The 17,601-nt window shown below is 52.4% G+C and overlaps 1 protein-coding gene across 1 annotated transcript; it reads left to right on the top strand.

The window, feature by feature from the left end:
* Positions 1-1,068: 1,068 nt before the first annotated feature.
* On the top strand, positions 1,069-17,378 carry LOC136648626 (carboxypeptidase inhibitor SmCI-like). The gene is made up of 7 exons (XM_066624746.1): positions 1,069-1,156; positions 2,970-3,152; positions 12,190-12,357; positions 13,593-13,730; positions 13,857-14,042; positions 16,478-16,645; positions 17,359-17,378. Exons 1-7 carry the CDS (start codon positions 1,069-1,071, stop codon positions 17,376-17,378), a joined length of 951 nt encoding a protein of 316 aa, XP_066480843.1.
* The last annotated feature ends 223 nt before the right edge of the window (positions 17,379-17,601 follow it).

The following is a 17,601-nucleotide window of genomic DNA, read 5'->3' as shown; positions in this document are numbered from 1 at the left end:
ACAGTCCTGGAACGTGCTGGAATCCCTAGCATGTATTCACTGCTGAAACAGAGACGCCTGCGTTGGCTTGGTCATGTCGTGAGAATGGATGATGGCCGGATCCCAAAGGATCTCCTCTATGGAGAACTCGTGCAAGGAAAGCGCCCTACAGGTAGACCACAGCTGCGATACAAGGACATCTGCAAGAGGGATCTGAAGGCCTTAGGGATGGACCTCAACAAGTGGGAAACCCTGGCCTCTGAGCGGCCCGCTTGGAGGCAGGCTGTGCAGCATGGCCTTTCCCAGTTTGAAGAGACACTTGGCCAACAGTCTGAGGCTAAGAGGCAAAGAAGGAAGGCCCATAGCCAAGGAGACAGACCAGGGACAGACTGCACTTGCTCCCGGTGTGGAAGGGATTGTCACTCCCGGATTGGCCTTTTCATCCACACTAGACGCTGTGCCAGAACCACCTTTCAGAGCGCGATACCATAATCTTTCGAGACTGAAGGTTGCCAATACAAAAAATATAGAGGAAACCCAGATCACAGGTTACAAGCCCTGATGGGTCTGTGCACCCTCCTGGTTTTAGACGTAGGCTACTTCAGAATGCCAGGTGCAAGGGAGGGCACCAGGATGCAGGTACCGTGTTGTTTTCCATGTTCCCTGAGGCATCTGCTGAGCCGAAGGAAGCCTTTGGTCCGATCCATCAGGGCTCTTCTGATGTTCTGCGGATCAAGGCACCTCTAATACAAGCAATGGTATTCAAGGGAATGGAGGTGTCTGGGTGCTGCTGCTCTGAGCAGTGCTGAGTCCAAGGGATTTGGGGATGGGTTCTGTCTAAGGAGGTGCCTCCGCAGAGCTGTGCTTCTTACACCAGCAGAGCCTGCAAGCCCTGGGGAGAGAGCAACAGGTCTTTCACCTTGGCAATGACGGTTATTCTTACCTAACCTTTCCAAGAGGTGTTTCCACATTGTCCCTCACCCACCAGCTTCCTCTTCTGCTTTTGCGATGCTGCAACTCTGCTGGAATGCAGTTTGCGGAGTTATAAAGACCCCTGGACAAGGGGTGGACTCCCATCACGGACTCACCATGCGTGCCAGCAGCTTCCTCCTCCTGGTGGGTCTCCTCACTCTCTGGACTGAGCCGATGCCCATTTCTGGGCAGGGAACTCCTCAGGGTAAGTGGTCTCTCCTGCTCCCTCTCCAGGGTACCCCTTTCCAAAGATCCCCCCCAGCAATGTCTTTCAAAAGCCCCACCCAGGTCTGGGTTTCTACATAAGTGCTATCCAGGAGGCATAACACAACCTGCAGCCACGTCTTTGCCCAGCAAATGAGGGAGACTTAGCATGTGCCCTCACATGGCTGTGTGTGCGCACAGAGGGACATGCATGACTCCTCAGCAGCAAGAAAATACATGTCATTTTGACATGCAGACAATAGAGCCAATTGGCAGGAAGCTCCCTGATAGCCTCGATGAGGCACAGCCTGTGCTTTCAGGGCATTCGTTTTGCACAGGGAAAGGTGCTGATTTCAGAGGTGCCACTTTCCCCAAAGAGTAATGCTCCTCTGGAGAAACAGAAAACCTCTGTCCTCAAGGCGAGAGGGTCTCCCAAAGGAGAAACATTGCCCTGTGGTCACCCTCTCTCAAAGCAGGGGCTGATGGCTACAGCCAAGGGAGGCAAGGGACATCCAGAAGGAACCTGACCCTCTGGGCAGGAGAGGGGGAAGGTGGTCCTGCATGAGGGCGGCAAGGCATATCTCTTTCTCACAAGGGACTAGCCACCTGGAAGAAGGCGGGTATCACCACCTCAGGCCAGCTGCAGTCCCCATTTCCCCCACCCCCAAACACCCCTCCAAGTGGCCCTATGCCACAGGCTGGAAGCAGGCTGGAAAGGGGCCAAATCCTAACATTGCATTGCCTCTGTGCAAATCAGTGGTGCGGCCACATTTGGACTACTGTGTCCTGTTCTGGTTGCCACACCTCCAGAAGGAGACTGAAGAACTCAAAAGGGGACAACCAAAATGACAAGGGGGCAGGAGCTGTTTCCCTACAACAAAGGTTACAACAAGGAGGGCTTTCTGCCTTGGAAACAAGGCGGCAAAGGTGGGACATGATCGAGAGCCATTGAAAGTGTGGACAGAGAGCAACATACTGAGGAGAGTGGAGCGGCTTCAAGCCACTCCGACCTCCCCGGGAACAGTGGTTGGGATCCAGCATAACTGCCTGATCCCAGCCCCGCCTCCCGCTCCCCGCCCACCTGCCCCTGGAGCTGTCCACTGCCCACCCTCCTCCCACCCAGGATTGCCTCCTCCCGCCTCCTCCCCGCCCACCCCAGAGCCTTGCGTTGGCCCAGCTGGGCCGGTGCAAGGCTCTCTCCCCTCCGTCAGCGCAGAGGCTTCTGCCAGCGCATAGATTTCACGCCGGCCTTGCCGACTGTCGAGGAGGCACAAACATGCCTTATGGCACGTTTGCGCAATGGACTTGCACCAGCTCATGTGCAGCTCAGGATTGCACTGCACATGTTTTTATTTTTTCACATATTTTGTTTCTCCCAAGGACGAAAAATGCAGAAATCCTGAGCTGCACATGAGCTGGTGCAAGGCCGGTGAGAAGTCTATGCGCTGGCAGAAGCCTCTGCTCTGACGGGGGTGGGGAGAGAGCCTTGCATCGGCCCAAGTGGGCCGACACAAAGCTCTGGGGGGGTGGGGGGGAGGGAGGCATTCCTGGGTGGGAGGAGGGTGGGCAGCGGACAGCCCTGCTTTTGAAGTGTTGCTGCTTCAACAACACTTGCGAGGATGACCGGGACTGTCCCCTCACCCAGAAGTGCTGCTTCACTGGCTGTGGCCGTGGTTGCCTAGACCCAGGTACAGGCAAGACTTCCAGCCCACAGCACAGGAATGGCGGGGCTTCTCCCAGGGTGCCTGGGCAGGAGCAGAGCCTCTGGGAGCTCTCCGAGCCCCTTCCTCACGTGCCCCCTTTGTCTCTCACAGTGCGCAATGAACGCTGTCAATTGCCGCCCGTGACTGGACCGTGCAAACAAAATATCAGGCGCTACTACTACAACCCCGCCCAGAAGAAGTGCCTGCAGTTCACTTATGGGGGCTGCAGGGGCAACAGCAACAACTTTGAGACCAAGGAGGCCTGTGAGCTGGCCTGCGGGAAGATCAGCCCAGGTAGGGGAGCCTGGCTTTGCGACCTTGGCCAGGCAGCGCCAGTGGATTGCTGGATCTGACCGTGGCTCTTCATCAGAAGGAATGCAGGGCATCCCTCAGAAGGGGCAGAGTTCAGGCCGAGTGGGGGGGCTCTGCCCATCCCTCCAATTTGACCATCATCTTGTGTGTCACTTGTGGTGGTTCCATGCTGCATTTTTTTCCTCAGCCTGATGCTCAATTTTCACTTTTATTCTCATTAAGCTGAGATCTTTACGTCCAGGCAACCTAATATCAACACAAAGCACTGAAGCGCAGAGCTGAACAAGGAAGGGTACCAAGACAAGGGGTTCCCTCTGATCCCAGATACCCTCTTGTAACCAAAAGAGATGGAGTTTAGGGGAATCAATATATATTGCACGGCTGGCAGCTGGATTGGAACATGGGATCTGAATAACACGCAAAACAGATACCCAAAAGATGCAATAGAGAATTATTGAAATGCCCTAGAGCAGGGGTGCTCAATATGTCGATCGCGAGCTACCAGTCGATCTCCAGGCAAAATGAGTCGATCGCAGGCTTCTCTCCCTTCCACGCATCCCTGGGAGTGAGCCCCGTTGACTCTACTGGGGCTGACTTACCTTTCCCCTGTTTTTGCACTGGTATGTATGGAGATCTGCCCCCCCCCCAACTTCCATTTGTTGGTTCTGTGTGCAAGGGGTTTTTGCACTGGTCTTGCTGTGATGTCAATGTAGAGATCTTTCCTCCCCCACACCTTTCCCCTGTTTTTGCACTGGTATGTATGGAGATCTGCCCCCCCCCCAACTTCCATCTGTTGGTTCTGTGTGCAAGGGGTTTTGCACTGGTCTTGATGTGATGTCAATATAGAGATCTTCCCTCCCCCACACCTTTCCCCTGTTTTTGCACTGGTCTGTATAGAGATCTGCTCCCCCCCCCCCCCACTTGTATTGGAATGGAGGAAGATCTGGTGAGGAGGTAGATGTGGTGTCAGCAGTGGCCCCTTTAAGGGTAAGGCCTGGGCATCCAGCAGAGTGTGCTGCACAGCTGCAGCCACTTGAAGGCAATAGGGCCCTCAGGGATAGAAGAGCACCTGAGGCAGGAAGGGCTCCACTTATTTATGTGAGTCAGCCTTTTCCTGCATGAAGATCATTAAGTCCAAGTACCCTTCCACCATGACTGATGAACATTTGGAAGTGTGCTTGAGGCTGGCTGTCAGCAGCTACTGTCAGGACTATGCATCCTTGGCTGATTCACTTCAGTGCAAGTCATCAAAGTAAACTCAAGTAATTACAAAAAATGTTTATAGTTAATTATGTTGTGTTGTGCAATATTGGCTCATGTGGTTATGCAAGGTACACCAACATACATTGTACACATAAATGTTATATGTTATAATGGCACGAACATTGTAAAAAAAACTCTGGTAGATCTCTGGGCCTTGCTGGGTTTCAAAGTAGCTCTCGAGCCAAAAAAGTGTGAGCACCCCTGCCCTAGAGCCCAATTCTAGGCATTTCTACTCAGACATAAATCCCACTGTAGTCAATGGGGCTTGCTCCCAGGTAAATGTGGATAGGATTGCAGCCCTAATCAGTGTCCTAAAGCAGGGGTGCCCAAAGTTTTTGGCAGGAGGGCCACATCAGATCTCTGACACTGTGTTGGGGGCTGGGGAAAAAAATAATTAATTTACATTTAAATCTGAATAAATTTGATAAGTTTACATACATGAATATATTAAAGATGAACTTATATGAATGAATGAAGGTCTTGCAATAGCTCAAGGCCTATAAAAGGCCTTGCACAAAGCAAGGCTGGCCTTTCCTTTGCTGCTGCTGCTGCATCACAGATGTGAAAGAGCAAGCAGTGGAGGGAGCTATTATCCCACAGCTCACACGAGAGGTCAAACAGTCGCCCTCACGCTGAGAGAAGTTGCGTTGGGCCAGTTTGGGCCAGTGCGGGCTTCAACAAATCTCCGGAGGGCCAGAGGCTCATTGGAGACTGGGGGCTCCCTGAGGGCCACATTGAGAGGCCTTAAGGGCCGCAAGTGGCCCCCGGGCCAGGGTTTGGGCACCCCTGTAAGTGATGAGTTATTTGGTAAAACCCAGTGGCGTCACTAGGATTCGCATCACCTGGTGCGGGAGGCCTGCGGATCACCCCATGCAGTGGGCGGGGCAACACCCCAGGTGGTGGGCGTGGTTATGTACCATCGCCCCACCCCCACTGGTTTTTTGGCTGTAACTTTTGTTAGAACACAAATATTTCAATGTGGTTTGTTTCATTGCATTCTGCATGAAATGGTGCATTGATTGATATATAACATGATGGTTTTATTCCTCCAAACTCTGATTTTAGTGATTTTGAAAACTTGTAGAGTCTCACACGCACACACCCAGTGTCAACTTACTAACTCCTTATTGCAGCAGTTCTCCAACTTTTCGCACCATGACCCACTTTTTAGAATGACAATCTGTCCAGGATCCACCAGAAGTAATGTCATGGCCAGAAGTGACATCATCAAGCAATTAAAATAAATAATTATAAATAGTTAAATTAAAATAAAATAAATAATTAAAGAAGGGGGAGCCAGTCCTGTTCCACCAAGTGAATCTACTCTGAAGTAAGTCCTATTGTGGTCAATGGGGCTTACTCTCAGGAAAGTGTGGGTAGGATTGCAGCCTGTGAGCTCAAGCCTATGCAGGTCTACTCTGAAGTAAGTCCTATTGTGGTCAATAGGGCTTACTCTCAGGAAAGTGTGGGTAGGATTGCAGCCTGTGAGCCCTATCCTATGCATGTCTACTCTGAAGTAAGTCCCATAGTGGTCAATGGGGCTTACTCTCAGGAAAGTGTGGGTAGGATTGCAGCCTGTGAGTCCTATCCTATGCATGTCTACTCAGAAGTAAGTCCCATAGTGGTCAATGGAGCTTATTCTGTAGTCTGCCTGCAATAACAACCCCCCAAAAAGAATCAGTGAGCTCTTCAGCCCTCCCAGTGCCCAGCTGAAAGTTCTTCTATTTCAGGCACATCAGAATAAAGATCCACCTGGCTTTGCAAGTGCAAAATAGAAAACTTTCCCCTTACCATTCAAGCCTCTTTTTTTGTCGTTTTTTGTTGGATAGAGAGGCTGACTTCTGGAACATATGTTGAGCTTCAGTTCCATCAGTTCGGGACCATTTTGTGTCCTCACATTCCCCTTTGCCTGGCCTGACCACCAGCCAAGGCTTGTCTGCCTACTCACAAGTAAACACGAACGTGAGGCTGCTTCGCTTTCCATAGGGCTGGGAGGGAGGGATCTCCTCCCTTTTATGTTTTTGGGGGCTGTATTCATTGGATCAGGACCATTCTGATTTTGTTGGAGTCCTCTCTGCCTGCCCTTTCCGATAGACTAAGGCAAGTTTGCCTCCTCGCTAGTAAACGCAGCCACGTGACTTTGTTTTGGGCTCAATAGACTCGCAGCTGGGAGGGAGGGAACTTCTTGGGTGTTTTTTGGGGGCTGCATTTATTGGATTGGACCATTCTGGTGTCATTGGATTCCTCTCAGCCTGCCCTTTCCGATGGACTATGGCAAGTATGCCTACTCACGAGTAAACGCACAATACGGCTCACTTTCACTTTCCATAGGGGTCCATGCATTTTTTTTCTTTTTGTTTTTTGGCCATAACTTTTGAAGGAAAGGAGTGATTTCACTCGGGTTTTTTGCATTGCATTCTGCTGGACATTCCACATCCAACAGTGTATGGCATGACAGGGTAGCTCCTAATTCTGCTATTTTAGCGCATCATCCCCCCAGGGCACGTCATCCCCTGGCGCGTCACCTGGGTGCGGCCCACATCCTCCGCACCCCCCTAGCAACGCCACTGGTGCAACCGAGGGAAAGGGGGAAGTTATAGGGACAGAGTTCCAGGAGTCCCTGCTTCTTCGAACCCAGCTGCTAACCACTAAAGATAAAGAGGAGGGGAAATGGGAAGGGGGGAGTGTGAGAACTGAGAGTTCAAAGTGCAAGATATAGCTACCTTGTCTTGGCCATGGGCAGCGGTTCCTGTGAGCGATGGCATAGCTGGAGGGGGTGGAGCACTCAGTCTGGCGGGGAGGCTCAGTGGGGTGGGCAAGCAGCCCCTCCCTTTGGAGCCATTCCCAGCGGAGGGAGCAAAACGGAGCCGTACGGTTTATGCTTTACGCTTTGACCCAAAATGCAAGAGTTGCTGGAACTGCATTCAGGAGAGCAAACACAAACTGTAGACAGAATTGCAAAGTTGCATTCAGCTAGACCATAAGTGAGGTTATTGCTTTCCTTCCAGAAGGTGGGGGGAGGGGGATCAGAGAAGCCAACCAGAACCTGAGGCTCAACCAAGTCTTCTGGAAACATGGCCTGTATGCCAGAGTTTCTGGGAGAACAGTTCATCTGGTATGCTGGCATCCATGGATGTAGGCACGTGAAATGTTGTTTGGTTACTATGTTATGAGTAACTCTCTATGCATAAAAAGGGGGAGATGTACTCATAACGTGATGAGTAACAAATTGCAGGAGCTTGATTTGATGTAGGACTTGGTTAGTAAGGGATGCAGGCGAGCCTCTCTTGAGCGGGAGCTCAGCATCCTCAGTGCTCCCATTAAGAAGCCACTCACTGCAGGTCTACAGGGGAAGCCACCCTGCCCCTCTCCTCCACTGCCTGGCTCAGGCCTTATCTTCTCTGGCACACGGTGTTCCTTCCACCAGCTTTGGTGAGCCGCTACAGGCCTTCCCACCGGCACATCTAATTCCTATGTTGCCGCAAAGCACTGTGCAGCGCAATCCTACCTTGCGCTGCACAGCAGGCCTGCACTGTATCCAGCACAAGTTAGGGGCCCAAAGTGGCTTAACCGGAGGTAAGGGGAAACCCCCTTGCACCCAGGTAAGCCACCGCAACCCCACTGCGTCTCCTCAGACTTGCTCCACTTCAGGAGGTGGCATAAGTCTGAGGCGAGTGGAGCAGCTTGCACTCTGCACCGCTTGGTTAACGGGATTGGGATCCGGCATAAGAGCCGGGTCCCAGAGGCACCTCCCACTCTCGGCTTTGGAGACAAGGGGGCAGGAGCTGTTTCCTTACAACAAAGCTTACAACAAGCAGGGCTTTCTGCCTTGGAAACAAGGCGGCAAAGGTGGGACATGATCGAGAGCCATTGAAAGTGTGGACAGAGAGCAACATACTGAGGAGAGTGGAGCGGCTTCAAGCCACTCCGACCTCCCCGGGAACAGTGGTTGGGATCCAGCATAACTGCCTGATCCCAGCCCCGCCTCCCGCTCCCCGCCCACCTGCCCCTGGGGCTGTCCACTGCCCACCCTCCACCCACCCAGGAATGCCTCCCTCCCACCTCCTCCCTGCCCACCCCAGCCATTATTTTCTAGCCATTATTATTATTATTATTATTATTATTCATTTCATGTCATGCCTGTTACCGAAAATAATTTTGTCATGTACTGGAGGGGGGAGGAAAAATTTACGGGCCCTGGCTGTGAAATGACATCGCTACACCTTTGGCTGTTTGATCCCTCCGTTCTACTAACAAAAAATACCAGCAGCAGGGGCGTGTGGGGGATGGGGAAAAGCTTTGCCACCACGGGAGGGCTGAGAATCCTTGTGCACCTCTCACAGCGGCAGTGCTTTCTGAAGGACTCCAGTGAGAAGACTCCGCCTCATCTGCCTTGCCATCCACCACATGCCCCGACCGGCAGCCATGCATAGCAATGTCCCAACTCAAGTAGAACTGCTGAAAGGTGGCAGTGCGGCCAAGGGCTTGTCAACGAGCTGCCTTGGACATCTGCTGGAATGAGAATGCAGCGTGACACCCTGTGTAGCACGTCTCTCCGGATCCACCTCTTGACTGGCCTAGTGATGCTCTCTTCCAGGAGAACAAATCCTGGAGTACGAATCACTCCATCTTTCCCCTTGAACAATCCTGACATAGTACATGGAAAGAGGGACTTTTCAGATCGTGGAACACATCCCTCGCCCCATCCTGAACTCTCCTCCTGGACAGATACATACACTCCTACTGGCTAAAGGAGACCAATTCCCTCCCCTCCATTTTCATGTCTGCCTTCTTTCAACTGACTCCGTCAATATTCCTTCTCTTAAGCACTATCAGCCATAGACAGCAGGAAGGGCTCTCTCATGCCTTTTCTCTCTGCCTTTCTGTCACAGCCCCAACAGACAGGTGCCCAATTCCGCTTGGTGATGTGATGCCCGGTCAGTTTTGTGCCACGGATTCCAGCTGTCCTGGGAATGAGCACTGCTGCAAGACGAAAAATGGACAGCAATGTCTACATCTTTTGCAAGGTGAGGGCAAGAAGGGCGGGAGCAGCACCAATGACCCCCCCCCCCTGCAAGGGCCTCTCTCTCTCTCTCTCTCTCTCTCTCTCTCTCTCTCTCTCTCTCTCTCTCTCTCTCTTTGTTTGTTTGTCTTATTTCATTCCCTCCTTTCTTCCCCAAAGGGGGATGCAAGGGGACTCTCTAGGTTAGCAGAACAGGAGAAACAGAGAGAGGGCCCTGCTCCTGACTTGGGTTACCCATGCGCACTGACAGGGGCACCACCCAAGATGATGATGATGATGGTGATGATGATACAGGTATTTATATACCGCCTTTCTTGGTCGTCAGATTTCTCCTCAGACTTTAATTCAAGGCGGTTTACACAGGCAGGCAGTTCTAAATCCCTGTAGGGATTTTTACAATTGAAGAAAGGTTCTATCTTTCAAGAACCGCACATTTCAGATGAATCTTTTCTGGTCTGGTATCGCTTCTGGCCTCCAGATTCCTCCCATGCAGGCTGACAAGCAGCTCCCTCATCTCTCACTTGAAGGGCGGCCAAGACGCTTCTTCGTTCACACCAAAGAGCAGGTGGAATAACTCAGCTCGGCTTGTCAGCTGCTTCAAGGTCTCACCATTCATGGTGGCCTCGAACTGGTGACCTTTGATGTTATCTTCAGGCAAACGGAGGCTCTACCCTCTAGACCAGACCTCCTGCCCACTATTGTACTCCCACTATTGCAGCTGGCTTATTCTTCATATCCCCCACCGTGATGAATCAACACGGTTTCTCATTCGAGACCCCTGCCTGCACAACTCCAAGCAGAGCAGGGAGCAACTGTTGCTTGCTTCCTGGCAGGTCACTCAAGGCAACACTACAAGCACAAGGTGGCGTGAGGCCTCTGTGAGATACAGGAAGCTGGACTAGATGGGCCTATGGCCTGATCCAGTGGGGCTGTTCTTATGAGGCTGCAGAAGAGCTCAGTCGGCTTCCTGGACCACTCTTCTGGCTTCCTTGCTAAGAGAACACCCAATATGGATACAGATCTGGGCTCACCTCAGATGGTTGGTGGGGTGCGGAGGGGGGCCCAGTGGCATAGCTAAGGGGTGCAGGGGGTAGCAGTTGCACCAGGCATCAAGCTTTAGGGGGGCAACAAGCTGAGCTTGACTCCAGTGACCAAAATTGTGAAAATCTTGTTATATATGAATAATACCATCATGTTGTATATCATTGGAAAGGTAATTTAATGCAGAATGCAATGAACCAAATGGCACTGGAATATCTGTTTTCTATCAAAAGTTATGGCCAATTAACCAGAAAATGGAAACACAACTGCCTTGTGGAACAAAAAGTGGATTTGCTTAACTCCAAACAGACCTATGAGACTGATTGTTCTGAGTGCCAATGAGATGTTGTTATGATACAGCATGGAACCAATATCTCTTTATTTATTTACTTAATTAGATTTGATTTTGTCTTGCGGGGGGGGGGGCTGCAAAATCTTCTTTGACCCCAGGTAGCAGATATATGCCTTAGCTATGCCACGGACTAGGGGGAAGCAGCAGAGCAAGTGGGCGGTGAGCTGCTGGGGGCAGGAGGTGGGTTCCTCCCAACGTTCACTTTTTAAAAAGCCCAGGTGTGACGTCACTTCCAAGGCAACATTTTGAGCTTGGCACCGGGCTACACGATCATTAGCTATGGCACTGGGGGGGCCCCCATGGGCATCTTTCCTTACTGGTGGCATCAAAGACCCCCTTTTGGACCACTCGCACCACCAGTGTGGTGACCAGTGTGGTACCTGGGGGAGGGTGGGACATTCAAAGGCACAGGCATTTGCCCAGATGTTTTTCCTGCTGGGATAAATCGCAATCAGGGGGAGCATTTCTTGCTGGATGAAGGGCAGAAGGGTCTCTGTCTCTCCTCTAGTACCTTTGCAGTCTGGATGAGAAACCCCCCCCCCATGCTGCTGTTTCCACATCTATATCTAAGGATTAAAACCTGCCTTTCTTGTCGCTTCTCATTTGGCCCGTGTTTCTGCCTGTGGTGAGTACTTCAGACAGTCAGAGAATAAAACCTGCTGTTCTCACCACTCAGGCTGCACCAGGTATTTTTCAGTTTTGAGTTTCCAGGTGAAAAGCATCATTTCACAGGGGGGGGGATCCTTCCTCCACCCCCACCCCTGCCACTCATTAACGAGCTTAGTCTCCTCCCTCAGGTCCAAGAGATTGTGTTCCTTGTACCTGCTGCTGCTTTCATGTCCCTTCCAGCCCTCCACATCCCTGCCAGTTGCTGGGGGTCTTCCTCTTTCTTGAATTATTCCCATGGATTATCCTAGTCAGGCAGGAAAGACAGAGCAGAGAATGAAGTTAGGAAGCTGCATAGCAGAGAAGGGCCACATCCCTCTCTCTGCCACAGAAACGAGCTCGGTCGGCAGGCGGTCCGTCCAAGGACCTCAAAGCAAGGAGGGTCTTTGGAAGTTCTCCTCCCAGGCTTTTTGTTATTGGTTTTCATATTTCCTACTCTCCATCTTAACAGTTTGAGCAGCCAAGCAAACCTCAGCCATGTTTATCTGACCAAGGAAAAGCTGTTTAGTACGAGAACTCCAGACTGGAAAATGAAGGCGAGAACATGCAGCACCACACATTCCGGGCCAATGGGTCTTCCGGTTCACCTGGACAAAGAGCCTCTTTCAGCCCTCCGCCTTCTGGACCAGGTCAGGGATGACCCATTTCCTTGTCTCTCCCCTTTCCAACTGCAGAGCGTTGGGGGTACTGCCCCAAGGACCCCACCAAGCCTGGCCAGGCCACCAGCTGCTTGGCAGAATGCTCCACCGACGATGACTGCAACCGTAATGCGACTGTACAGCGACCGTATAAGAAGTGCTGCAGCTTTGGGTGCATGAGGAGGTGTGCAGTGGCCGAGGAAGGTACGGGACTGATGACCATGTGCGGGGAGGGGGGTGAACATGTTCATGATCAAGGAGGCACTTCCTCAGAGAAGAAGGGCCAGCACTGCAGGTCACATGGGCTCACTGGGGCCTTCCCTGCTTCTTGTTGAACAAAAGCAGCTCACCGAGAGGGCCTTTCTCAGTCAAGGCCACAGTGCCAGGGGAGGGGCCTTCAGCCCTTTCTATCTGCCGTGGTCCCAACTCAGATCACCCTCACGTGGTGTTTGACTCTGGAGGAAGCTCTCGTTTTTAGTAGTGGGAACTTCCGCTTGGGACAAACTGCATGTGTGGGGGACCCAAATCCAAAGGGCATGCTCTTTTCTTTAAAAAATCAAGCACCAAAAGTGCAATCCCCACCTGTACAGTAAGGTATAGTTTGGCCCTTAGCCCAGCTGGGCACCATATCTGACACCCCCCTTTTGTGATAGGGCTTTTCTGTCCTACCACAGTTCCTCTCCTCCGCTGCCCCCATCAACAGTAGGATGATTCTGCCGCTGAGGACTTCCAGGAAACCACCAGGAGAGCACTGTTGCTGGAATGCTGCCCCCCCGCCCCCCGCAGCTAAACCACTTCCCAGGCCCTGCCATTTCTGAACATTCCTCTCTGAAGTGAGAGGGGGAGGCCTGGGAGGACAGGAGAGCATGAAGCGTGTCATGCACGGTCAGGACTAGGTGTAAGGAGAGGGCAGGAGCCCTCATGAGAAGACTGGGCAGGGCTCTGTTTCAGGGCTTGTGTGGCTGAAGGCAGAGCCAGTCTTGAAGCAGTTGGACCAATTTGGCCGATGTGGGCTTCCTGCCTGAAGGAGCCCCTCGCTGGGGCGGTGAGCGTAGTGCCCACAGCCACAGCCGGCCCTCTGCTCTGTAGCTGATGTTCCAGCATAGAATCTTCCATGCAGAGGCATTGCGAGGAGAGCATGGCAAGTGGAGCGTTGTCACTGGATGGCCTCCTTCCCGCCAACCCCTGGGTTCAATTGGCTTGAAATTGGCCCCCCCAAAGCAGCTGTCAGTGACACGGCTGCCAGTGCCTCGCCACTGCTGCTCATCCTGGCAAGTAGGGGGGTCCCATGGGGTGGAAGACCTCCCAACATTTTTTGCATTGGGTCCTGTAACTCTAAGGCCCATAAGGCCAGTCCTGGCTGGAGGCAGAGCCAGATTGTGACTCCATGGCACTGAGCGCATACAAAGTCCCCTCCCCCTTCTCCACTGTTGTTTCAGAGCACCCAGGCGTATGCGTCAAGAGGAAAGTGGTGCAGACCTTTGCCCCCTGCAACAACACTTGCGAGGATGACCGGGACTGTCCCCTCACCCAGAAGTGCTGCTTCACTGGCTGTCGCCGTGGTTGCCTAGACCCAGGTACAGGCAAGACTTCCAGCCCACAGCACAGGAATGGCGGGGCTTCTCCCAGGGTGCCTGGGCAGGAGCAGAGCCTCTGGGAGTTCTCCGAGCCCCTTCCTCACGTGCCCCCTTTGTCTCTCACAGTGCGCAATGAACGCTGTCAATTGCCGCCCGTGACTGGACCGTGCAGACGAGCAGCCAAGAAGCGCTACTACTACAACCCTGCCCAGAAGAAGTGCCTGCAGTTCATTTATGGTGGATGCGACGGCAACAGCAACAACTTTGAGACCAAGGAGGCCTGTGAGCTGGCCTGCGGGAAGATCAGCCCAGGTAGGGGAGCCTGGCTTGGCGACCTTGGCCAGGCAGCGCCAGTGGATTGCTGGATCTGACCGTGGCTCCATCATCAGAAGGAATGCAGGGCATCCCTCAGAAGGGGCAGAGTTCAGGCCGAGTGGGGGGGGCTCTGCCCATCCCTCCAATTTGACCATCATGTTGTGTGTCACTTGTGGTGGTTCCATGCTGCATTTTTTTCCTCAGCCTGATACTTTCGCTTTTATTCTCATTAAGCTGAGATCTTTATGTCCAGGCAACCTAATATCAACACAAAGCACAACATCTGCAGCACTGAAGCGCAGAGCTGAACAAGGAAGGGTACCAAGACAAGGGGTTCCCTCTGATCCCAGATACCCTCTTGTTACCAAAAGAGATGGAGTTTAGGGGAATCAATATATATTGCACGGCTGGCAGCTGTATTGGAACATGGGATCTGAATAACACGCAAAACAGATACCCAAAAGATGCAATAGAGAATTATTAAAATGCCCTAGAGCCCAATCCTAGGCATGTCTACTCAGATGTAAATCCCGCTGTAGTCGATGGGGCTTGCTCCCAGGTAAATGTGGAGAGGATTGTGGATTGCAGCCCTAATCAAAGACCTAAAGTGATGAGTTATTCGGTAAAACCCAGTGGCGTCACTAGGATTCGTGTCACCTGGTGCGGGAGGCCTGCGCATCACCCCATGCAGTGGGCGGGGCAACACCCCAGGTGGTGGGCGTGGTTATGTACCATCGCCCCACCCCCACTGGTTTTTTGGCTGTAACTTTTGTTAGAACACAAATATTTCAATGTGGTTTGTTTCATTGCATTCTTCATGAAATGGTGCATTGATTGATATATAACATGATGGTCTTATTCCTCCAAACTCTGATTTTAGTGATTTTGAAAACTTGTAGAGTCTCATACGCACACACCCAGTGTCAACTTACTAACACCTTATTGCAGCAGTTCTCAAACGTTTAGCACCGGGACCCACTTTTTAGAATGACAATCTGTCCAGGACCCACCAGAAGTAATGTCATGGCCAGAAGTGACATCATCAAGCAAATTAAAATAAATAATGATAAATAATTAAATTAAAATAAAATAAATAATTAAATAAGGGGGAGCCAGTCCTGTTCCACCAAGTGAATCTACTCTGAAGTAAGTCCCATAGTGGTCAATGGAGCTTACTCTCAGGAAAGTGTGGGTAGGATTGCAGCCTGTGAGCCCAAGCCTATGCATGTCTACTCAGAAGTAAGTCCCATAGTGGTCAATGGAGTGTAGTCTGCCTGCAATAGCAACCCCCCAGAAAGCATCAGTGAGATTTCCAGCCCTCCCAGTGCCCAGTTTAAAGTTCTTCTATAGAAAACTTTCCCCTTACCAGCTGAAGCCTCTTTTTTTGTCCTTTTTAGTTGGATAGAGAGGTTGCCTTCTGGAACATATGTTGAGATTCAGTTCCATCGGATCGGGACCATTCTGTGTCCTCACATTCCCCTTTGTCTAACCTGACCACCAGCCAAGGCTCGTTTGCCTACTCGCGAGTAAATGCGACAGTGAGGCTGCTTCGCTTTCCATAGGGCTGGGAGGGAGGGAGGGACCTCCTTTTGTGTTTTGGGGGGCTGCATTCATAGGATCAGGACCATTCTGACTTATCTTCTCTGGCACACGGTGTTCCTTCCACCAGCTTTGGTGAGCCGCTACAGGCCTTCCCACCGGCACATCTAATTCCTATGTTGCCGCAAAGCACTCTGCAGCGCAATCCTACCTTGCGCTACACAGCAGGCCTGCACTGTATCCAGCACGTTAGGGGCCGAAAGTGGCTTAACTGGAGGTAAGGGGAAACCCCCTTACCCCCAGGTAAGCCACTGCAGCCCCACTGGGTCTCCTCAGATTTGCTCCACTTCCATAAGTGGCATAAGTCTGAGGAGAGAGGAGCAGCTTGCACTCTGCACCGCTTGGTTAACGGGATTGGGATCCGGCATAAGAGCCGGGTCCCAGCGGCACCTCCCACTCTCGGCTCACCCTGGGACCACCCTCTGCCTGCCCTTCCCCTACCCCAGAATGCCTCCCTCCCGCATCTCCCCTGCCTCCTCCCCACCCTCCCCAAATCCATATGTCAGCTCAGCTCGGCCGATGCAGCCCTCCCTGCCAGAGTTGGCACAGAGGCTGGATTCAGCCTCTGCTGGCCGGTGCACATCCCTGCACCAGCCCAGCCAACTTTTGTGGAGGTGCAGATATGCTTTATGGCACATTTGCTACCCTCTTGGGCTTGCGCAGGGGACTTGTGCCGGCCCAAGGTGCACTCAGGATTGCGCCCATAGAGTGCTTAGGATTGTACTGTAAATGTTGTAACAAGAAAGCTGAAACTTTGGATTCAGAATTTTGGGAGGCAACGCAGCCATTTGCTGATTTCTTCTTCTCCCTTTCCCTTCCTTCTGTGGCCTCAGAGGTTTGCAAGCTGCCAAAAGATTCTGGTCCTTGTCTGGGTTACTCAGAAATGTACTACTACAACTCAAGCACCAAGATGTGCGAGATATTTGTCTACGGGCTCTGTGGGGGAAATGGCAATCGGTTCTCCAGCAAGCTGGAATGCTTGATGGTCTGCGGGAACCTAGGTAAGAAGTCAGCAGGGGTGGCATGACCCCAAACCCTGTCCGGTGCCCCCCTTGCATTGCCCACTGCCAGCTCTGCTCATGAAAAAAGGAGTCCCTTAGCACACTTCTCATGCAGTTTCCTCAGTTCCACAAAATTGGGAATGGCAGTCTGAGTAAAAGGAATTGTACCAAGGACAGGGCTCCTTTGTTCCTGCAGTCCCTGAATTTCCACATTTGAGGAAACCGAGTCAGGAGTGAGACAAGAAGTGGGTGATCTGCTTGCTGCCCACTTTGAGAGGGAGGAGTGGAAAGCAGACCAGCGCAGCTCCATCCGTTGGAGGGCATCAGTGGTGACAGCAGAGGCAGGGCACCCGCAGTCCACCACCCTCCTGCCCTGCTGATGCAGCCCACATCACTGCGCCTCATAGATGGGCCAGACCTGGCAGTCAGTGGCAGAGCTCTGAGGAGTGGCATCTAAGTGCCTGGTGGTGTTGCTGAGAAGTGTGCGAGTGGGCTGAGGGGAGGGACCAGGAGGAGCTCCTGCATGCACGGGCTGGTCAGGTGGGAAAGGTGTGGTCTGACCTGCAATAAGTCGTCTGAGCTCTGGACAGGGAAGAACCTCTGCGTCTGAAAGGGCACCGGGAGGGGGACGTTTGGCCCAGCAATCAGGGGGTGGGTAGGCAGGCAGGAGCATCCAGGCTCATCCATGACCTGCTGCTTCTTCCTTTCCACAGCTCAGTCCCCGGCACAATGAGTCCTGCACCATTTTCATCCGATGATAGCAGAACTCACCGATTCAAGCCGAAGACTGAACCCGCACACGGTGTGCGGTCCCCTGTGCCCAGCGGCTTCGTCTCCCTCCATCCTTGGGGAAGCAGGTGACCCTGTCTGCCCTTCCCCGAATAAAGGCGTACAGCACCCATCCTCTGTGCCTGGTGTTGTGTGGACTGCAGTCTCCCCTCCCCCCACTCCATCCC

This window comes from Tiliqua scincoides, chromosome 4, assembly GCF_035046505.1.
Source record: "Tiliqua scincoides isolate rTilSci1 chromosome 4, rTilSci1.hap2, whole genome shotgun sequence".
In the NCBI taxonomy this organism is placed as follows: Eukaryota; Metazoa; Chordata; class Lepidosauria; order Squamata; family Scincidae; genus Tiliqua; species Tiliqua scincoides.
The sequence above is the reverse complement of the archived record's forward strand: the minus strand, read 5'-3'. Positions and strand labels throughout refer to the sequence as shown.

Excerpts from the sequence above, each read along its gene's own strand:
- LOC136648626 (XM_066624746.1), top strand. The coding sequence starts at position 1,069 with ATGCGTGCCAGCAGCTTCCTCCTCCTGGTGGGTCTCCTCACTCTCTGG. Across the intron at positions 1,157-2,969 it reads TGGGCAGGGAACTCCTCAGG|TGCGCAATGAACGCTGTCAA; the intron begins GTAAGTGGTCTC and ends TGTCTCTCACAG. Across the intron at positions 3,153-12,189 it reads CTGCGGGAAGATCAGCCCAG|AGCGTTGGGGGTACTGCCCC; the intron begins GTAGGGGAGCCT and ends TTCCAACTGCAG.